The following is a 21406-nucleotide window of genomic DNA, read 5'->3' as shown; positions in this document are numbered from 1 at the left end:
TTGTTTTGCCATTTCAGTTATTTATTTGCTTATAATTAATGTCAATTAGGAAAGAAGAAAATAAATATATTTTAAAATATACAAGCAATATTGTTCCAAGATTAATGTATAAACTATACTAGTCTGTCTATACACTGATATGCTTCACACTATAAAATAGTGTGGTTTATAATAGAGATTAAGGAAATCATCTTTAAAAGTAGATATTAATTTTCCAAAGACTGTAATACACATTGCACTGATGACTTTTCATAACATAATATGGCAAATGTAACACAGTGACTCTATTCTCACTAAATTTAGCTCTCAGTGAAGTTTCCATACTATATGATTGGAAAGAATCTGTTAGCCATGAGATTACAGGAGAATTTGTTTCATAAGAAGTAATAGTAGTCATGAAAATGAATTCTTCAATAGGAAGGAAGATCTGAAGAATAGTTATTAGCCTGATATAGTTGAAACTCCCAGAAACTCGAGGGAATGTATTTTACAAACCACAATACAACAATTACACCGTGCTTAACATTAATCAAGCTTTAAAGTGGAAGATAATCCTAATGTCATTCTTATTCACCTCTTATAAATGCCACAGTAACTGCACATGTTAAACAAGTCAGTATGGAGAACAGATACAATTCTGTGCCGCTGGTAACATAGAGTACTACGTCTATTCTACACAGTAATACCTTCCTCTCTACGGTCACATTCTGAGTCTGTTTATCCACACACCAGGCTTAAATGAAGCCAATTATTAGTCAGTTTGAAACTCAGGTTTTGATGAATCAGTGACGTGCAGAACTACTGTTCTCAGTGACGACTGGCCACCCGACATCTGGGTACAAACGATTCCTCACATTCCCCATCGGACCAGCTGATGACCAGGATGCTGGTCCCTGAGCCAAGGCTCTTTCCAGGTTTACCTGAATATTCCCTCCTGAAGCCGGTCTTGATTCCTGTCACAATACAGCAGCATGACTTTATATATTTTCTATAATATAAGCATGATTAATTTATTTAATACCCTAAAACCTTTAGTTATTTATTTGTCAATATCTTTGAATCATTTAAAGTATGATGTCATAACTTCTATAGATATAAAAACTCACATCATCTCTAGTCGGCTGCCTATCCATGTCTTTGTTGTCTGTGTTGAATGTTTGAAGTCTCACTTTCTCCATGATAACATCCAGTTTGGACAATATAGTGATCACAGCATTTTCAAGCTGAGCAACTTTGTGAGCCAGCCTGGAATGGAAAGGCAAAAATAACCATCAGGTCAGAAATGCACTTACAGCCTGAAATGTATGTACATCTAAAGTCATGCAAATTAAACATGAACAGTGTTGTTACTGTTAACTTAAACTAAAAACTGGAATAAAATATACATTCATTTAAAAAAAAAAAAAACCTTGGAAATAGAGAAACCCAATGATTCTGAACACAAACCTCTGAAAGACTTCTGGAGGAACTGTCTTCTCTCTGTGGTCCTCTGCTGATTCAACACTGTTTTCAAGATTACGAAGCTCTTCACTGAGTGCATCCTAATAAAAAAAGGACTCCATATTAGCTGAATGTCACATTGAAGGAACATGAACTTGCCAAATCAGCCCAAGTGAAATAAAAACCAAACACACCCTTTTTTCCTCCAGCTCTTGTTTCATTCTTTCCTGCTCCTGCTTGTCCAAAGTCTGGTTCCCATCTTGGTCAAATCTGGAGAAAGTGGCTGAGATCTCATGGTCAGCATGACCCATTCTGAAATGTGGGACACAACCAGAATACATGAGTTCTTCCACACCCTTGTTGCTACTATAAGTGAACGTGTTAGTGTTTCACCAGAGACTTACTCTTTCAAAGCATCCCTGAAATCTTTAAACTGCAGCTCACTCGAACCTGAATCCAGGGTTTTCTGAACATCAGAAATCTTTTCCTTTTTAAGTTTCAGTTTCATGACGGTTTTCTCATAACTCTGAAATTAAAGCATCATTTTCCACATGCATTCAAACAGCCAAATCACAACAGTGTTGGTTTTTGTAGTGGTTACACAGCTTTCCAAACATAAGTTTAGCAGGTGTGTAGATGCATGCGCTGGGATGACTCACCTGTTTGATGAGATCCGCAATCTGGAACTCATCTTTCTGAGAAGCGAGTTCTGACTTCACCTCAGAGTATGTGTCATTGATGATGGCCAGAAACATGTTCTGTTCAATTCAATTCAACTTATCAGGTTAATTGATAAACAGGCACAAACAATTACTCCGTCACATGCACATAAAGAACTTACCAGTAACACAAAGAAGACAAAGAACACATAGGAGAAAAAGTATATCGGTCCAAGTACTCTGTTTGCCGTGTCAATGGCATCATAATTGAAATCTCCGAGGATGATTCGAAATTGTGTGAAACTGCAGAGAGGAGAAATAAAGATTCTGAATGTCCCAATAAACAAAAACATCATAAACAAATGTTTTGTATGTTTCACGCTTACATGCACTTGTTAAATGTGCTGAATGTTTCAACTTCCATTCCAAAGAGCAGGTAACCCAGCTGAGCATATGCAAAGAACACAATGAAGAACATAATGGCGAATCCGAAGATGTCTAATGCGCAGCGAGCCAGAGTGGATGTAAGCTGGGTCATCGTCTTATTGAAACTGATGTACTTGAAGATCTGCGAATATTGAAGCCATCAACATATCAAAATGGCTCACTTTAATACTATATTTGAAATTTCACCTTACAGTATGAGTGTTTAATTACCTTAATCCAAGCAAAAAACAAATTGACTGCATTCATGTTGTTGTATTGAGTTTGCCAGAATGCCAGAAACTCAAAATCAGCATAAATGTTGGGTTGTTCTAGAAGGTTTCCAAGTAACTCATCCACTTTGATGGTCCGAAACACACTGAAGACTATTGCAACCACAGCAAGCTGTTAAAAAAAACACTGTTAGAGTCTGCATATGATGATTTATTGATTATTATGGCCAGAATATTTGATACTGATATGATGTTTTCCTCCTACCAGTATAACCACTATATCTAGTATGTTCCAGATGCTGTTGAAATGGGATAGTCTGTGGATTCGGAATTCCAGAATCTCCTCCACAGTGTAATAGAGTATGAAGACGCAGAACAAGATCTCGCAGCCGATGATGAAGAAATCCCACGTGGTGACGTAACGAATCAGCTTTACAGTACGGATCTGGTAGGATGGAATCGCTCCACCGGTAGCTGGAAATTCAACCACTAATCTAAACGAAGAAGAAGACAATTGTTTATTATGTTTATTTTAAACACGTGTAATGCAATAAAATAATGCATTACATCAGATTACTATTTTATGTTATTTTAATATTTATTGGTTTATTCCAAATATAGTAGTAAATGTAATAATTAATTAAATGAAATAATCCAAGGTAATCAGGGATAAAGTATTTTTGGCCTGCCTTGTACATTGAAAATGACAGTTTATGTTAAATAACAGATGTAGAAATATAATTATTGACTAACCTTGCGAACCAGAGCAAGTATATACATTTGGTCATGCAGAACAAGAGCAAAACATATTGATGTCAAGTACCTCAAAACGCAGAAGAGATTGATGTTGGCATTGTATGCAGTGAAGTCAATGAAAAGAACCCGAGTTCCACGATTGAGCCACAGGTTGTCTTTGAGGTCCATCAGGATAGCAGCGCTGTCTTCTTTGGTCTTCGCCAGGTCTTGATAATATCCCGCTCCGCTGTATGTGGTCAGTAACCCCCAGTGACTCGACCCTTTGATCTCTTTTTCTGAGTGGTACTGCCAGCTGAAGAATAATGAGATTTTATTCAATAAATAAACACATTTCAACCCCTGAAGAGAGAAATATGACTGTTGCTTATCATAAATGTCACTCACGCTGTTCCGTTGATCAGTCCAAATGCGCTGTTTTCCTCTTTCTTGTCACTGTACACATCAAAACACTCTGCAATCTCCTGCTGGAAGTCTTTATGCACGTTGCAGGAGTTGTTTTTCACTTTGAGCTGTCGAATGCGAGGGACTCCTAACAACATGTTCTCGTAGTAAATGAAGGATTGATTTTCATTTGGAAGAGGCTCATCGTTATACCACTTTGTCCAGTACAGGCTGTCAAGTAACGGGTTCTCCATGTACTGCAAAGAAGATCAAAAATGATAGTCAGAGGGACTGTGATGCTGTACTGGATCTGTCCCATGAATAGAAAAGCATTATGATGATGTTTTTAATACTAAATAAACACACTTAAAACTACACAAATGTTATATAAATAAAAAAAACAAATAACAAAACTTACATAAATAATACATGATTTACATAAAATAGTATACATTTTTATATAATATATTATTAGCCTATATAAAGAATATCAGTAACTCCCAAAACATAAAAGTTATTTTGCCATAATTTTTTTAAGCTACTACTAAAAATACCAAAAACGCACAACAAAATTAAAATGGTTTCAAAATATTGATAAAAGCTATATTATCATAGTTTTTTATATTTTTTTATAAAAAAAATTTTTTTTAATATATATATTTTTAGTAGTTTTTGGAGTTTATATGTACATAAACTAAATTAAAATCAGAAATGCAACTAACTTTATTAAAAGTGTTTTTTTTTTCTCAGTTAACATTTTTATGGTTTTAATTTCATTTAATTCATTTAATTTTAGTAATAACCATAAGAATGAGCCAATATGTCCAGGCAAAGACAAAAATTTGTATAGTTTAAATAAATATTAAATGTATCTGATACTTAAAACAAATATATTTAAAGCATTAAATATGAATTATTAATGAATTACATATATTTATTAATTACATAATAATATCATAAACAATATTAGCAACATCTAAATGTGGAGTTTTTGTTGGAATAAATTGCACTTAAAAAATTACCAGGAAAAATGTATTATTAAAATGATTTAATACTTATATAGATAAATATACTTTAAAATCCTGATTTTCATTCCCATCTGAATAGGACAAGCTGTTAAAACTCACTGTCCAGACATCATTCATGGTGCTAATTGAGGAAAAGCTGATTCCACTGTCACCCGGTAAGTTTACAAAGAGATCGGTCATAGCTTTCGTGTAATAGTAGGTGGCGCTGCTGGTCATACCATAGGTCACTGCATGAGAACAGGATTACAGTCAGTCAACAATCACATCACTTATTGAGCTTTGCACAGACGTGCTACACCATTCACCATCGCACGGATAAAAGACATCAATTCATTCAAGTTTGATCCATTAGCGGTGCTCACGTCATGAAAGCTGCAGAGGGTTGTTTGTTTGAGTACACAAATAACCCCCTTCAACAATGTGACTCCAGCACAGACAAAGCCGCAATTGCCTGACCTGAGCTCTTATCAGCAGGGTCCCGCTTGTGTTCCTTTCAGGCCTAATTTTCCATTGAACAATGCAGTGTTTTAACACAGGGGAGCAGGGGACATTTTATAACAAGCACTTAGGCTGATACACATCTCTGGATCATAATGGAGCGCAATATAATGGAAAGCCATGGGATCACATACAGTGCAATCAAAAAGACAAAAGAACAAGCTAATAACACAATAACAATTTTATATTTATTCATGTTTTATATCTGATCTAAATATTCACAGTTCTATATGTATCCATTATCAATAATCCATACAGTGGTTTCAAACAGCGAACGCAGGTCTAGAAATATATCAAATAATCAAAATGATACTTACACAGGCACAAATCCACTAGGAAAACAATGTAGATGAGCAGTTCTTTGAGATTTGCTTTGACATTGAGCTCAGGATTCTCCTTTGTGTCCTTTCTTAGAGCTGTTCCCCACAGTCCTACCAAAGCAAAACAAACCCTTTTTAAAATATATTTATTTATTTGTTACTAACTTTAAATAATAATATAGATTAAGTATTATTTACTATAATAAAATAAATCATAAAAAGTTTAAAGCTGAAGTAAAACATATAATGGAAAACTGAAAATGCATGGTTCTTGTGTCACCTTTGACGGCTCTCAAGAGAAAAGAGCAGCATCCAGACTTCTTCTCGTCTGAGGGGTTTGTTCGCACTTTATCCTCAGCCAGATAAGGGTTAGGCAGATTCAGCGGGTTCATGTTCTCCAAAGAGCTGTGGAACATGGGCTGAGGGTTGTAGACGGTGCTGATGGGGTGTCTGATGGGTGCAGGAGAGCCACTGTAAGCCTGATTCACCCAGCCTCCTTTCCCAAAGTTTTCCATCTCACATGCCACTGTGCTGCCCAGCTGATTCTCTGCCCGGTTATTGAGGTTTTGCATTGTGGTAAATGGAGAGGTGGATTTAACAGGAATTGCTCAAGTGCAGCTTTTGGCTGAGGAGAGTCTCCACCTGTATTTATACCTTTCCTGTTGAATCCTCTAAAATAGAGCAAAGCGGAAGGAGGGGCTCGTCTTTTGTTCACAGATCCATTAAAAACACAATCCTGCCATTAAGGAAACTGAGACACAAGCTAGAGATTCTAGAACAGCGCTATTGACAATTTGAATTTGCGTCACATTGTTATAGACATACTGAAACAGAGATCAATACCTTCATAATAAAGATGCACAGAAATGGTAATTAAATTATTACCGGGAAAAGGGGGTGGGGGGGGGGGTGTCTAGGCTATCATTAAAAAAAAAAGGATGTAAGTATTACATTTTAAATTTCACATTTAAAAATCTAGTGTTTAATCATGACTAAAAATTTCTGTGACTGAAAAGAGCCACACAGGTACCTATAGTGGATTAACCATGGCATTATTACAAATGAAAATGTTTTTTGCTGACCACAAAATGACTCTAATTAGCCTCTTTGCATTGGAATTTAAACCCCTTTCTCTATTTTAAGCTTAAATACTACATTAATTGTAATATCAGTAATAGAAATACTAGAAAAAAATATTTTAAGTCATTAATGGACCATAATTATTGCACAAATGGTAGTTAGTACCAAAAGATCTCCTTAAAATATTAAATAAATATTATTGAACTAAAATAAAGAACATTTATTTAACTAAAAAAAAGAGTTAAGCTGTATGGTCACATTATAAGTAAGCAATACCTGAGGGTTAAATACAAGAAAAACATATTAATCTCTCATCACTCTCCAGAATAAAATAATACCGTAAATATCATTGACATAATAATAAATGCATAATATGCTGTAATGTTTACCAAAAATTACTGCAAATACCTGTATAATGAAGCTGTTTATTATGCTTAAATCAATTCAAATGTATTGTCAGTGCTGGTTTGTTTGTAGAGCTCCATCAACAACGTGACCGCGAAGATCAAAGTTTGTCGCAACTCTGTTTCAGTGGCTTTGGCTTTAACTGAAGCGCCACATTAAGCTGATTAAAATTTCGTATTAAAACTTACAAAAAAGGTGAGACTGATTCAAGTTGCGGGGTTGTCAATTTGGCGTGAGATTTACACTGGCAGCGTGAGAGCGCGAGACAGCGTGTGTTGACAACCCTGTTAACAGTGTCTGTTTATTCTGTATCTGTAGCCTAATATTTACTCAGCATTGGAATATAAGAAATATATAGGCCTATATAGATTAAGATTAATGTTACAAATTGAATTAAAATAGCCTATCATTTATTTGTGAATCACTAAAAATATTCATTTAAAGTATCTGCTGTAAAGACAAAGACTGTTAATCTAAAGATACGCTTTTTGCAAATAGGGGAGATATAAAAATAGCTGCAGTATTTATTTTTATTTTTTCATTTGAGACTATAAAATTTTCCAAGCTCCCCAGCACCCCCCGTGGGGAGTTTATAAATGGCAAGGAAACGTGAGAGTAGAGTACCATGGGAATTGTTTCTCATTCAAAAGTTAATATTTGCGAGATTTATAATGGTTGCACGATGAAGGATTTTTGTTGGAAATAAAATTAACGATGTCTTGACCTTAAGCGGCCTATATTAGTAACAAACTGAGATTAGTTGACAGTGATCATGACAGGAGGATCGGTCATAATGACAGCTGAGGATAAACGGATTAAGATGGGTGTTTCTAGCTTCATGTAGCTTACACGCTTTCGGTCGAGCACTAGCCGTTCACGCCTCATTAGCACTGAACAGACACGTTATACACAGTCATTGGACAGCAACTGAGGACTGCCCTGGTCAAGTTTGAACCTCTCTGTCTAAACATGTAGTTGTCTTCTTTCCCCTGGTGATCTTAAACTCTGAATGCTGGACCTTTTGTTGATTTAAAATATGAGGCAAACCAAAATAAAATGATTGGAATATTTGATTATTTTAATAGAAAATTTAATCTAATTTTCTTTCCTCTTATAAAGTGGCTTTGTAAACAGCGCAATTCAACCGTGACGTCATTCAGTCCTTTAAACATTATTTATAGGCTACCTTCACTAAACTGACATTTGTTTGGTGCTGTCTTATCTTGGGACACAGAGGCCTTCACCTCTGTTTATCAGAAATGTGTTTATCTGTCTAGTCTGCGCACTAGAGAGATTTGGCCTCTTAAAAAAATCTGATTTTATAGCAAATCTGCTGCAAAATTGAGGGAAATATGTGCATATCATTAAAGATGCTTTTTCTTTCTTTCTGTAGATTACAGTGTAGAATATAAATAAAAGTGTAACTCATAGATATATGAAGAGTTTATTTGAAGAGTTTATTTGCAAAAACAGATAACTCAGTTTTTATTAATTTTCATAAATCATGTTTTTATTGTGCTATCATGTTTTTATTGTTTTATTGTGCATTTTGTTGAGTTATTATTATTTAATCAAAACAACCCAGCTGCAGTTGGATTGATATTAATTGGAATACAGGATCAAAAACATGATTTCTTTCACTCTTCATATATATATATATATATATATATATATATATATATATATATATATATATATGTGTGTGTTACTCCGCTAAAATTAAAAGGGTAAAAGTGTGGTAAAAGGTAAAATGCGTTTTATTTTCATATTTTACAGTCAGATTGTTTTTATAAAATACTTTTTTATACAATTATTTAAAAAGAATTAATAAATTAATATTTAATATGTAAAACATTTGAAAGAAATGTTTAAAACAAAGTAAAAATTAAACCGACTCAAAAGTCTATGTGTTTATTTTTGTACCGATTAACTGCATTATAAACAAATACATGTTTAATCACAGGATAAACTACAGCTCAAAACACTTCACCTACTGTACAAAACATTGTAGCTGCTATATTCTTTTCCCTTTTTTAGTACCAAATAACAATATAAAAAAAAAAAAATGGAACAACAATTTAGGATGCCATTTTGGCAAAATAAGATCAGTGTATTTTTTGAATGCTTTTGCAGCTTTGATTGAACACACTATAACACAAAGATTTGATACAAAGCAATGACAAAATTCAAACATCTGACTTAAAGATGAATTTACAAATGTGATTTTATGGAGTCATCATTTACAACGTCTGATGAAAGAATTTCTACAGTTGCACAGAAAACATGGTCTTTTTTGCAACAATTAAAGCAACTCTACTCCTAGAATGAGTCTGACTCTAATAAAGCTAATCATTTGATTTCCAGAACCAAAAACATCAAATATTACACAGTAATACAAACACATTTACTGACTGCTGTATCTATGTTAAGAAAGATACAAGTGAACGCACCATTGCTTATCAGTCAGTGAGAGCTTAGAGGCTTTCGTAGTGATAGGAGAAGGAGGAGTGCATACAGTCATTTTCCACAGGGGAGTTGTAGCACATAAAGCAAGAATAGGTCTCTGGCTGTAGGTCGTCAAACTGTAGATTCAGCCAGTCTTTCTGAGGAGCTGCGTGTCTGCTGGCATCAGTCAGGATTCGGTTGAGGGCCATAATGTAGCTCAGGGCCATCTGCAGCGTCTCATATTTGGAGAGTTTCTTGTCCTGACCCCACTGAGGAACCACTTTGCGGAGGCGGTCGAATGCGGTGTTCAGGCCCTGCATCCTCTTCCTCTCTCGAGCGTTGGCTGCCATCCTCCGCCGCATGACACTCTCAAACTTCTCTGGGTCTCTGGAGTCCGACTCCGACCCTGAATCTGCACAGCTCGGGCTGCGGGGCTTCATGACTCCTGGGCCAAAGGTCCTCAAAGGCCAACGGTGGTCTCGTAAATGGATCCTCTGAGGCTGAAAATTTCCTCAAATGCAATGTTCCGCTTGTTGTCCGTATAGTGAAGTAAATCCAGATAGTAGTGCTTCTGGTCTGCCATAAGGATGACTGATGCTTATATAGAGTATTAACAGGTGGCAGCAGGTGGAGCCCCACCCTTATTGCTTCATCCAAACATCCATTATTATTAATGAAACACACAAATCCAACAGCAGGACTAGAGCACTCAAACTAGCTCCCCAGCCCAACCCCCATTAACTCAAACTTTAATGACATTCCAATTAACTTTGGCTGGTCTATCACTGAAACCATGCGTTACAAACATAGATAACTTACCATCTGGCCAGGGCCACTGCATCAACCAGGGGTGGATGACAAGGACATTTACCTAATTAAAAGTGCATGCATCTTTAAGCTAACATGACGTCTTTGTATCTCTTAGACAAGAGCATTGTTTGCAAGTAATTACCTGTATGGAATCAATTTGATTTTGCCATTAGATTCTAGCTCCCAAAATATGTATTTATTTTTATGTCTTATGAAGACTTATGATAATAAGCATTTTAATATAATCATTAATATGAATAAATAATGTAATATTTTTAGTTCCTATAAATGAATACTGTATATTAGTTGTAATAAATAGTGATGTTAAAATATTATATAATGATTATATTTAAATTAGATAGATAGATAGATAGATAGATAGATAGATTTTTATTAAATTATATTAAAAATATATTATTATATTTTATACTATAAATTAATAATGTAAGTTAGACATTAAATACTTATATTTATGGTCATATTACAATTACATTTAAGCATATGCATAATATTATATTTAGCTAATTTAATATTTAAGTTAATTTAATATTAAATGATAATAAAAAAATTTTAACAAATTGAATATATAAGTTAATATACTAAAACCTATATTACATATAAACGTCTATATATAAACTTAAACTAAAAATTTAATTTGAATGTTTAGTTTAGTATTTTGGATTTTAAACTACTGAAATAAACTGATGACAATACCATATGAAAAACATTTCTAGGACAATAAATAATTGATTTAAGTGTTTCAGTGGGACTGAGACAGACAGAAGTCTTCGACAAGCTGTCTATCTCAATCTGTCCAATGCGAATCAAATAAAACGGGCAGAGTCACAGTTTCACCCAAAAGCCTGTTGAGCAATAAACTCATCATCATTGCTACATTAAATGGTTCAGTGGGAAGATTTTTCTTAATTAATATTAAAGACATATTTAATGTTTTTACATTAATTTAACAAAAAAATATTATGCAGCTTTATCCAGTATAAATAAAAATGAAATGCACAATATAATATTAATTATAACATTTATATTATATAAATTAAATACATTAAGTATTTCTCTTTCAGTGTTTTCCTACAAGCATAAAGTAGCATTCTATGCTAAATATATGTTCTAAATACATATATCAGTACATCACTTTTGTGACAGTTTTGTGTACAAAAGATCTTGTACATAATTCATGTCCCAGCTGACTATGGTTCAAGCCCTATAAGCTCATGCTGTCAAGTCATTTTGCATTGGACGAGTAATTTTGCTGTTCAGTTGGGCATATAAGCCCAATCCACTGGTTTGATTTCATTGATTGCAGATTGGCATGGCTGGCCAGCTGCTGCTTGTCTTGTTTAAAGGGCTTGGTCCAGACATGTAGAACAGCCTTGTTTTTCACTCATTCACATGATGGGCTTGTCTGGAGACGGAGGCTGTCCTATGCAAAAAGGCCATATGTTACAAGCTAGTCCTGTAACTTTGAGACAGTGTTGAGCAGATTAAAGATTTACTCAGTCTTGAAGAGGGGAAAGTGAGAAGATCTATTATCAGTTTAACAGCTTAAGCCAGGATTTAGTAAATCTGATTTTCACTTAAAGCGTGAAGACGTTTCCATTGATTCCAGAGGAGAAAATGTACTTAAAAATCAAATGTAATCCTCCAAACACAAGGAAAAGTGTTTGACAATCTATTGCGATGATTAATCTCCTACTTAACAGCCAAACCACAGGCCTAAAACAGAATGAGTCTGCATCAATACTGCTGATGAAAACTAATATTATTAATTTTATCAGTATGCTCTTCCCAAATTCATTCATATGACCTCTGAGCTACGAGTATATACTGTTGTGTTCATTTAATAACCTATCAAACAAACAACCACTGAGAAGAAGACAATGCTAAGCTAAGTTTCACTTCTATCTGGAGAACAGTTTGAGGTTTGCAGATTTCAAACACAGACATTTAAAGATATTTTTTGATCAAATTGATAGAAAAATCACATTGACCAATGAGGTCATTCAGAAAAGTGAGGCATATTGTGTAAACACTCCCACACCCCCACAGAAGATGAAAATTTAACCCCCACCCCACCAACACCATCAAAACAGGGCATCTGGTGAGATGAGGCTAGTCACTGTAATTAGGTCAAGCAAGGTGCTTGTAATTTCATGCCTATTTGAACCTTTTTTTCCCCTTCTAGCTATGTTTAATCTTAACTGGTCAATGAAGCAACGTCTTATTGTAGCTAGTCAGTTAGACAAAAGAATCTATAATAATATAAATGTAATATAAAATAATTTATATTACATATGCACATTGTTTTCTTTTTTTTCTATAAGTATTGCATATTCGTTTGATGCAATGTACATATTAACAGATTTAAATAATCTGAAATATGTTTCAGATTTCATAAAATGCAAAACAAGGCAAAAACAAAAACAGTGTAACAGAGTTGTTGTTGCTTTTACTTTGTTTAACATTCAGATATTGCTTTTTTTATAAAGATATGCACTGCATAATAATAACAACAGTAAAGAACCTGGAGAGAAACAAATTTAAAAAAAAAACTTTTGTAATGGACACATTATATTATTTATAATTATTAACATAACAAATCATACAAGCAAGCTGCTTGTTTACAAAAATGAGTATGTGTAATGTGTATGTATATATAATTTGTAATTATATGTATGTGTGTGTAATTGTATTTGGCTACTCACAAATAATTTTCATGATCACTTTGCAGCAACTGCCTTCTTTTTCTTAGGTTTCAGTTTGAAGTACAGAAAAATGACAGCAATGCCAGCGTAAGTGGCCAGAACACACTGGAACCAAAATATTTTTTAAGTATGCTATGTATGCTAGCAGTGACATAAAAACATAACTGGACTTTGTTTTCAAACCACCACTACATATACAGTAGTTTACAGATCTGTTTAAGGCAACTGGTGGTTTCAAAATACAGCAATTTCCAGAGAAGAGTTAGACTATATGGAGGATATTGAACATACAGCTGTATCAATTATCTGCTATGCACTAATTAATAAATACTCACATTCCTTCCTTCTGTAATGGTGTATGAATTAAAATATTTCGCAATGCCTGTGAACTGGTGTTGGCTCCCAGCATCATGGCCCCCCATGGTCCTGCTGTCAGATAAAACACAATGCATATTCTTACATAATTAGTTATTTCCTTCTTTTAAATTTACATCTGATTTAATATTTATGCAACCCAGTAAATTTCGCTGTTAAAAATTGGGATGCAGCTGAGAGAGGTTTGAGATTACAGCATCTCACTTGGCTCAAGACTCTAATCTTAATTCAACCCATATAAAACACATCTAAAAAAATACACTTTATATAGACTTAATACATAATCTGTAGAAATACTCGATTAGCGATTAGGTCTTACCTAAAATGTGGATATTAATAAGCGATAGTCCTTATTCGTGTTATGCTGCAGTCTGTTTATATTACTTTATGATAAATTTCGCCATCTACCGTCCATATAAAAAAAAACACAAACTACCAAAGTCACTAAAACATTATAGTAATTAGGCTATATCATTACGTGAGTGACATAGATTGTTTTGTGGTTTTGTAAGTAAGTAAAGTTTATTTATATAGCACATTTATCAGTGCTGAACAAAGTCAAAGATAAACATAAAATAAACAAAACAGATGGTACAGTAAAACAATGGAACATAGATAAAATCCAATTAAAATGCCTGGGAATAAAGATATGTTTTCAACTTCATTTTAAAAGTTTTAATAGAAGGTGCAAGGCGAATGTCCAGTGGCAGCTGGTTCCAGAGACGGGGGCCCGCAATTGAAAAAGCCTTATCACCCTTAGTTTTTAAGCGTGAATGGGGGACAACTTAGAGAGCTCTGTCAGAAGATCTTAGATATCTGGAGGATGAAAAAGGAGAAAGATGATCTGTGAGATAAGATGGGGCTTGACCATTAAGAGCTTTGAAAACAAACAACAAAATTTTAAATTGAATTCTAAAATAGAAAGGAAGCCAATGAAGAGAGGCTCAAATTGGTGTAATGTGATCTGTTTTCTTTGTCCTGGTCAACAGCCTTGCAGCAGCATTGCGTACTATCTGTACGCGTGCAATGGATGACTGAGGAAGACCCAAATATAATGAATTACAGTAGTCAAGGCATGAGGTAATAAAAGCATTAATGACTTTCTTCAGGTCATTAAAAAAAGTTAAAAATGATTTCAGTCTCGAGATGATCCATAACAGATAAAAACTGCTCTTGTAGATCGGCTAATCATTGTGTGGTTATTGTGAAAGTTATTTTTTAGAACTATTTTTTGATTTTCATTTCTTTTTGTTCAGAAGATTGGTTCCTTCTAAAAATAAACAAAAACAAATACTTATTTTTCTGTCTGATTTTTCATTCTTTCCATGTATTTATACAGGTCTTTATTTATTTATTTATTTTATTGTTATTATTTATTTATTTTTTTTATAAATGCTTTAGAAATTTGATGAATGTTTGCTGAATGAATATAATGTCAGACATGATTCTGACCTCCAGGTGGTGCTCCGTTTACTCTTTTCAGCGTTTGTGAATGCATTTCCGCTGCTTTTAATTGTAAAACATCGTAAGCAAATGAAAACAAAAAGACTAATGTACGCCCAAGACAACCATCTGTTACTAAAGGTAATTTGTTTTCATTTTCTTTAATTCGTTTTACTACACAAACAAGATCTAATGTAACCACTTAGTGAAGTACATTCCTTCATTTCCTCTTTGATGAGATAAAAATCCCCTCTTAAGTTTTTATGCAGAGAGGAGAAGGTTTTATTTTGAATATCCGCAGCCATTCAGAGGGACTCAAAGTGTTCAGTTTGAGCACCAGAAAGTGTTTCACAGCTGGGTCACTGGCAACATGCAGTTAGCTCACTCATCTAGCTACAGTAAATCATAGCATAAGTGCATGCTAATGTGTGCTTACAGTCCATAAAGCAAAGCAAGTAATTATGCATATAAAAAGCTAATGTCTTGCCATAGCTATGAAGTTAGTCTTGTGTATATTATCACTTTTAGAGGCAATATTTTATCCCGGCAAGGTCTCAGATATCCTCAAGTAACAGATATTCACCATGTGTTAAGTCAGTCTGTACAGCTCAGAAATATTGTTCCTCTTAATAGGTCTTAAAAAGAATAATAACATGCTTGTCCATCACTCAGAGAAAATCTCCCTGTGTTCCTCAGCTGCTTCTAGCAAGTTCACAATGGGTCAGAAAGATTATGGAAGCTCATCAGTGTAGCTTTTAGAAAAACAAGCCTTTCATCACTGTGTTTTGTAGACTGTTGGACTAAGAATAAGCACAACAAATATGAAATTCAGAGCAATTCAAACAAGATAATTAAGTTATCACACAAGTCATGAGTTCCTATTAGTTGCTTTGCACTGAGTCATGGAGAATGTTTTAGGAAGGATGGGATTTAAAGGGAAATGCACACAGTTAAATGCTGGATCAACCTGACGGCGTTAGGGTTAGAAAGGTATCTTCAGTGTAGTACTTTTCCCTTTGAATACGACCAATTGTCATATAAAAACAGATTTTTTTTAATGTTTTTGAAAGAAGTCTCTTATAGGCTCACCAAAGCATTACTTGTTTTATCAAAAAAAAAAAAAAAAAAAAAAAAAAAAAATTCAGTAAAAACAGTAATACTGTGAATATTATTAAATTCATAATAAAAGTTTTCTATTTTAATATATTTTAAAAAGTAATTTAATCTTATGATGACAAAGCTGAATTTTCAGCAGCCATTACTCTAGTCTTCAGTGTCACATGGTTCTTCAGAAATAATTGTAATGTGCTTATTTGTGTAATTGCATAATCTTATTTGCGCTTTTGTTATCAGTGTCATGCTGGTTATTATTTTTTTTTTTGGAAACAGTGATACATTTTTTAAAGGATTATTTGATGAATAGGAAGTCTAAAAGAAAGAACAGTATTTATTTACAACAGAAATCTTTTATAACATAATTGCATTAACAGCCACTTTTGTTCTATTTAATAAGCATCCTTGCGAAATAAAGTAAAAATCTTACCCCACACTTTTGAACAATGTGTGTGTGAGTGTATACAATATATATATATATATATATATATATATATATATATATATATATATATATATATATATATATATATATATATATATATATATATAAACAAACATATATGTTATATGCATAGACCTCATTTAAACATGTTGATCATATCTTCAAATGAGTCATTTGCAATTTATTGCTAACAATTTATTGCTAATTATTGTGTTCTAAAGTAAATAAGAAATCTATTTATGGAAATTTTAATTATTATACATAGTGAATGAACACAAAAACTGGTTCCATCACAGAAACTTTACATTTTATTGAAAGCAATGTACAGTACAAAACATCCACCTTAACTCAAATTAGGCCAAATTTCATCCAGTCTGACTCTGAGGCTTCTGAATTACAGCGTGGGTTCTCATCAAGACCATGAGCTCTCTTTAGCACTCAGAACACTTCCGTGACTCTAAACAAACACATTTATGAGTGTCAAATGTCAAAATATTGGCAAGAGTAAAATCCGATAAGCTTACTGATCCTTAAGGTCAGGACTTAGTTCACTGAGCTGCTCCTCACTTTGGATTCTGTAACTGGGCCTTCCTAAACATGACTCTTAATGGTAGTAATAGTGACCACAGTCTCTCTTAGAGGAGGACTTATGCAACTTCACACATATTCCACAGTGTTAACTCATGTTTTGTGCAACTGTCCTGGTCTGAATATTTGACAGTTTGGAGTCCACAAGACATCAATTTATCTTGCTGCAAGCTACATTATGACCAAGAATGCGGCACATCAGTTCAGTTGCACTGGGAAAATCCCGCTTCCCCTCCCTCCCCCCATCTATGCAGGAGAAATCTGGTGATTGGTGGACAGGGGCGATTATTGTGTATTTGGGACTAGAACATCCACCCACCCCAGTAGTGTGGTGTTTTTTAACGCTGTTCTTAGGTGTGTGAGAGCCTGCCTATCTCTGAGCAGCGACATCCCTCTTCTGTCACACCTCCAGGGTGTTCTGGGGCCCCTCGGCCCTCTGCGGAGGATCTGGCTGGAGCCTGCAGATGGGCTTGTTGCACATGGGGCAGACGCTGCGAATTTCCAGCCACTTCACCAGACACCTGAGCAGGAGACAAAGTGAAAAGAGGAGAGACGGGTTTGTAATGCATCAGCTATCTATAGACTCAAGTGCTTTATGGCCACGTCACTAGATGACAGGCTGAAACTGCATGTTTTTAAATAACGAAAAGTCTGACAGGTGTTATTCAAGGCTAATACTCATATTTAAGTTGCAGTGCCTTGACAGCATAATTTGTGGTTCTTGTTTTAGTGCCTCTAACAATATTCTGTGTTAGGAATTTACATGCTTGAATGTTTTTGAAGGAATGTGTTGTTATAAGTGTTTGTATTGTAAAGCATCAATCAGTCTTTAAAGCATCCTAATCTTTTATTTTCAGAATACAGAAACATAATGAGAAATGTGACAAGATGGTAAAAGGTCTTACTTTTTGTGAAACGCATGAGAACATGGGCAAACCCCTAGTTCATCCCGGCTCCGAAACTCTTCCAGGCAAACTGCACAGGTCTGCTGCAGAGTGAAAAAACATTTTCTAATTTATTTATATTTTATTTCATAAATTAATTTAATTATTCATTTAAACAATTGTGATAGCTCCAAGATACAATAATGTAGATAGTTAGCTAAAAATCTAAACTCTTACACACTCTGTCATCCCAAACCTTGCTGGAACAAAAAAATTATGCAGCAGAATGTTCAAGCTGCTTTTTTTAATATAAGGAATATAAAAAGTTGATGGATAGTCCTGTTTTACGTTTATTAAATCAGGGGGGAAAATCAGCATGGATATTCAGCCTAAATTGTTTTGTGTTCTACGGAAGTCAGTCAGTCATACAGGTTTGAGATGACATGAGGGTGAGTAAATTATAGAAATGTCAGGGTTTTATGTTTGGGTGAACTAAAGGTATAGTTTTAGCAGTTTCTTACTCCAAGAAGACTCATTTTTTTCCCTGGACCTTTTAGAATGACCTGTAAGAAGAAAATATTATAATAATATTATATATAATTAGTATATGCATGTGCATGTATGTTTGTATGTATGTATATATATGTGTTTGTGTGTGTGTGTGTGTGTGTGTGTGTATAATATAATAAATTACCTCATTATATCCATATTGTTCTTGTGTGCCCTGTCGCCTCAATCTGTGAAATATAAAAATGGAGCATTACATACATTTAAAAATGATCTGTTTTCCACATTCTTTTACTACAGCAGTTTGATGTACTGTACTTGCACTTTACTAATGCATTCAGCTTATTAGAACCCCCCCCCCCCCCCGTTTTAAATTAAACTGTTTTCCTTTTTCATAATTTGAAATGGACTTTATCATATTTTTACTTTCTTTGTAATGCCTATGGAAAGGACTATAAATGACCATTGTCCATGAAATAAAATGCTAGATAATTACAGTTGCTATGTGATGCTTAATACAGATATTTATCTTCATTTTAATCCACAGCACTTTCATTGTAACTGCTATACCGTTTAAGATACCTGAACAGGTAGCAACAGAAGATCATGCTCAACATGAAGATGAAGAGGCCTATCCCAAGAATGATGACATAGACATTGAGTGGAAGACGACCGGTGATGTCTGTGGTCATTTTGCAGAACTTGTCTGTAATCTGTTAATCTGAGTCACACAGGCATGCTGCAAGAGAACAAACAAAACCATGATTTTTGTCAACAATATCTGTTAGTGTTTATGGTCAGAGTCATGAGAGCTCAAGACTGCTTAGGATTTATTATTGCTCATCCTTTTTTTTAATCAGTAAAATGAATGCACAGTTGAAATGGAATACAAGGATAGACGTTGTTTATTACTCATACATCATGAATCTGTTATGTGAGTGGGTCACATATTTCATTTTGTCAGACCCTTGAAAGACAACACACATCACTGTGATTCTCATGTGTACACTTCTCAGTGTCCCTTGCATGCATATTGCATACTGTGAGCCTGCGGAGTGTCCTCGTGTTTCTCAACTCCATGTAACACTGCTCTCATTGTTGGACCTCGCTGAGCAGCATGAACTTTTCACTGTAATACATCTTTTAAAACTAAAAAACAAGAGATGTAACAGTGGTGTCGGATGATGTGTTCAACAGATAAGTGCAATAGCTTATGTTTTAAAGTTCATTATTTACTGTACAGTTTAATATAGATTGCAATGTTATTTTTAAATCACAGCAAAATACAGCTGTTAATGTGCACATTAACTGAATTTCAAATGAATTTTCATGCAGTGTATTGCAGGAAATTTGATGTAACCATACTATATCTAAAACCTGCCATTTTGTGTTTTTATTTAGCTAGCTAGCTAGCTAACTAGCTATTTATTTACTTAATCAAGACTTGTGGAAGTCCTCCAAAAGTTCTTGTTATGTGTACCATGTTGACTTTCGGGTTCAAGCTATTTCATCACACATTGGAGAATATCCAGAGCAGTGAACATTATTTATTTTAAACAATGGTTTAACCTAAGGGAATACAAGTAAATAGCAACACAAAACCATGACGTTACAAGGCTTTTACTATCAGGGAGTGAAACGGTCATCTTTGAATCCAAAATGAATCAGTTGCCTCTATAATTTGGTGAAAGAATATTGCTACACAACAGTAGAAAAGAATGCTGTTGTTATGCTATATATATATTCGCTTCAGTATGCTTTAATACATCAAAAAATTAGTGCAATAAACATGTCAGTGCACCTTTTTGAAAGTGGAGTTAAAGAAAAGGTAAAAAGACACTAATATTTAGCTATATCAATATTCTGTATCAAAACTACAACTGAAAACAGAAATAAATGGTGCTTGAGGGCCAGTAGTACAATGATTCAAACAGTATTTAGTTTTAGAACTACTGTATTTTGGAATTTTAAATGAAGTAATGGATTTAATATCTTATTATTCAACTGTTAAACCATTAATTTTCTTACTGTATACAGATTTGCATTTTCAAAAGAAAGAGCAAGAGAGCATTTGGCAACGAGAGTGAAGCCTGGCCAATTGTCTGTGCAGAAAGACAAACACTAGTGGTGCACCCTTTCTGCCATAAAGCCACCATCTGGTCTTTCTGTGAGGGGTTGAGGGGGAGGCAAGAAATGTGAAGGCCTCACCAACCCCGGCAGGAAGCACCATTTGGGGGGAAAACAATAATAATTGACCTCAGGGTCGAACACTGCCAAACAACTACACAATATTTTGTCTCACACAATAGATACAGACACATAGCGTGTCTCTCTAGGCTGCACACAAGTTCAGGTCACGGAAGAGTGTGCCAATCAGGAGAAAGGTAAAAAGGCTTGGGTTTTCAGGTGAAGGAGGGGGTGGAAGTAATATAAGGAGGATTTTAGTTAAACATTGATAGAAAGCCAGTGGGAGGGTCAGGGGCTCTGTGAATAACACATGGTTATGGAGCTGTCCAGATTATGTAGCCACTAGAAATGAAGGGAAGAGGAGGAGGGGGTTATGATTCATACTCACCGTTTCACCACTGGATAGGTGCTAGATTGCGCCACTATACCAAACGATCCAGTAACTTGTGTCCAAGGAGACAGTGTTGAAACCCGGCCAAAGGAGTGGGCTGATCCCCTCACTCAAAACCAGATGAATAATACAAGTTTTACACTCCCCAAACTCCCACCACAAAAACACGGCTTTGAATCTTCAGCGCCTCTGGTTAACACATTACTATCACCCACCAGCTCCTCACTGGCGTATGGAGGAAGGCAGGGTGATTTTGTTTTCTTTGTGTTGAA

At 34.6% G+C, this 21406-nt stretch overlaps 4 protein-coding genes across 4 annotated transcripts; all 4 read right to left on the bottom strand.

Moving 5' to 3' along the window:
- Positions 1 to 13: 13 nt before the first annotated feature.
- On the bottom strand, positions 14 to 7520 carry LOC109092135 (polycystic kidney disease 2-like 1 protein). Its single transcript, XM_019105850.2, has 16 exons — positions 7227 to 7520; positions 6019 to 6409; positions 5736 to 5849; positions 5020 to 5147; positions 3896 to 4149; positions 3579 to 3803; positions 3021 to 3249; positions 2757 to 2927; positions 2486 to 2667; positions 2282 to 2402; positions 2100 to 2198; positions 1845 to 1966; positions 1635 to 1752; positions 1447 to 1541; positions 1107 to 1245; positions 14 to 953 (listed from the first exon to the last, which is right to left on the bottom strand). The coding sequence occupies exons 2-16, from the start codon at positions 6308 to 6310 to the stop codon at positions 783 to 785; spliced, it is 2460 nt and encodes an 819-aa protein (XP_018961395.2). The 5' UTR covers positions 6311 to 6409; positions 7227 to 7520; the 3' UTR covers positions 14 to 782.
- A 1720-nt stretch (positions 7521 to 9240) lies between these two features.
- Positions 9241 to 10740, bottom strand: LOC109092161 (protein atonal homolog 7). The gene has a single exon (XM_042736154.1). The coding sequence runs from the start codon at positions 10106 to 10108 to the stop codon at positions 9698 to 9700; it is 411 nt and encodes a 136-aa protein (XP_042592088.1). The 5' UTR covers positions 10109 to 10740; the 3' UTR covers positions 9241 to 9697.
- A 2402-nt stretch (positions 10741 to 13142) lies between these two features.
- LOC109092162 (ATP synthase membrane subunit K, mitochondrial-like) lies at positions 13143 to 13951 on the bottom strand. Its single transcript, XM_019105901.2, has 3 exons — positions 13896 to 13951; positions 13537 to 13630; positions 13143 to 13306 (listed from the first exon to the last, which is right to left on the bottom strand). Exons 2-3 carry the CDS (start codon positions 13621 to 13623, stop codon positions 13217 to 13219), a joined length of 177 nt encoding a protein of 58 aa, XP_018961446.1. The 5' UTR covers positions 13624 to 13630; positions 13896 to 13951; the 3' UTR covers positions 13143 to 13216.
- A 2911-nt stretch (positions 13952 to 16862) lies between these two features.
- Positions 16863 to 19281, bottom strand: LOC109092157 (RING finger protein 122-like). Its single transcript, XM_019105888.2, has 5 exons — positions 19139 to 19281; positions 18744 to 18786; positions 18571 to 18612; positions 18071 to 18153; positions 16863 to 17686 (listed from the first exon to the last, which is right to left on the bottom strand). Exons 1-5 carry the CDS (start codon positions 19246 to 19248, stop codon positions 17566 to 17568), a joined length of 399 nt encoding a protein of 132 aa, XP_018961433.2. The 5' UTR covers positions 19249 to 19281; the 3' UTR covers positions 16863 to 17565.
- Positions 19282 to 21406: the final 2125 nt, after the last annotated feature.

The sequence above is a fragment of the Cyprinus carpio genome, chromosome B13 (genome assembly GCF_018340385.1).
Source record: "Cyprinus carpio isolate SPL01 chromosome B13, ASM1834038v1, whole genome shotgun sequence".
Classification (NCBI taxonomy): Eukaryota; Metazoa; Chordata; class Actinopteri; order Cypriniformes; family Cyprinidae; genus Cyprinus; species Cyprinus carpio.
Note: the sequence above shows the minus strand (reverse complement) of the source record. Positions and strands in the feature narration are given on the sequence as shown.

What these genes read in the sequence shown, in the direction of transcription:
- LOC109092135 (XM_019105850.2), bottom strand. Translation starts at nt 6,310, where the DNA reads ATGCAAAACCTCAATAACCGGGCAGAGAATCAGCTGGGCAGCACAGTG. An exon ending in CCTAGTGGATTTGTGCCTGT is followed by an intron (nt 5,148 to 5,735) that starts GTAAGTATCATT and finishes GTTCTCATGCAG; the next exon opens with TGACCTATGGTATGACCAGC. An exon ending in GGCAGCCGACTAGAGATGAT is followed by an intron (nt 954 to 1,106) that starts GTGAGTTTTTAT and finishes GTATTGTGACAG; the next exon opens with GAATCAAGACCGGCTTCAGG.
- LOC109092161 (XM_042736154.1), bottom strand. Translation starts at nt 10,108, where the DNA reads ATGAAGCCCCGCAGCCCGAGCTGTGCAGATTCAGGGTCGGAGTCGGAC.
- LOC109092162 (XM_019105901.2), bottom strand. Translation starts at nt 13,623, where the DNA reads ATGGGGGGCCATGATGCTGGGAGCCAACACCAGTTCACAGGCATTGCG. An exon ending in CCATTACAGAAGGAAGGAAT is followed by an intron (nt 13,307 to 13,536) that starts GTGAGTATTTAT and finishes TTTTGGTTCCAG; the next exon opens with TGTGTTCTGGCCACTTACGC.
- LOC109092157 (XM_019105888.2), bottom strand. Translation starts at nt 19,248, where the DNA reads ATGACCACAGACATCACCGGTCGTCTTCCACTCAATGTCTATGTCATC. An exon ending in TTCTGTTGCTACCTGTTCAG is followed by an intron (nt 18,787 to 19,138) that starts GTATCTTAAACG and finishes TATATTTCACAG; the next exon opens with ATTGAGGCGACAGGGCACAC. An exon ending in TCTCATGCGTTTCACAAAAA is followed by an intron (nt 17,687 to 18,070) that starts GTAAGACCTTTT and finishes TCTCCTGCTCAG; the next exon opens with GTGTCTGGTGAAGTGGCTGG.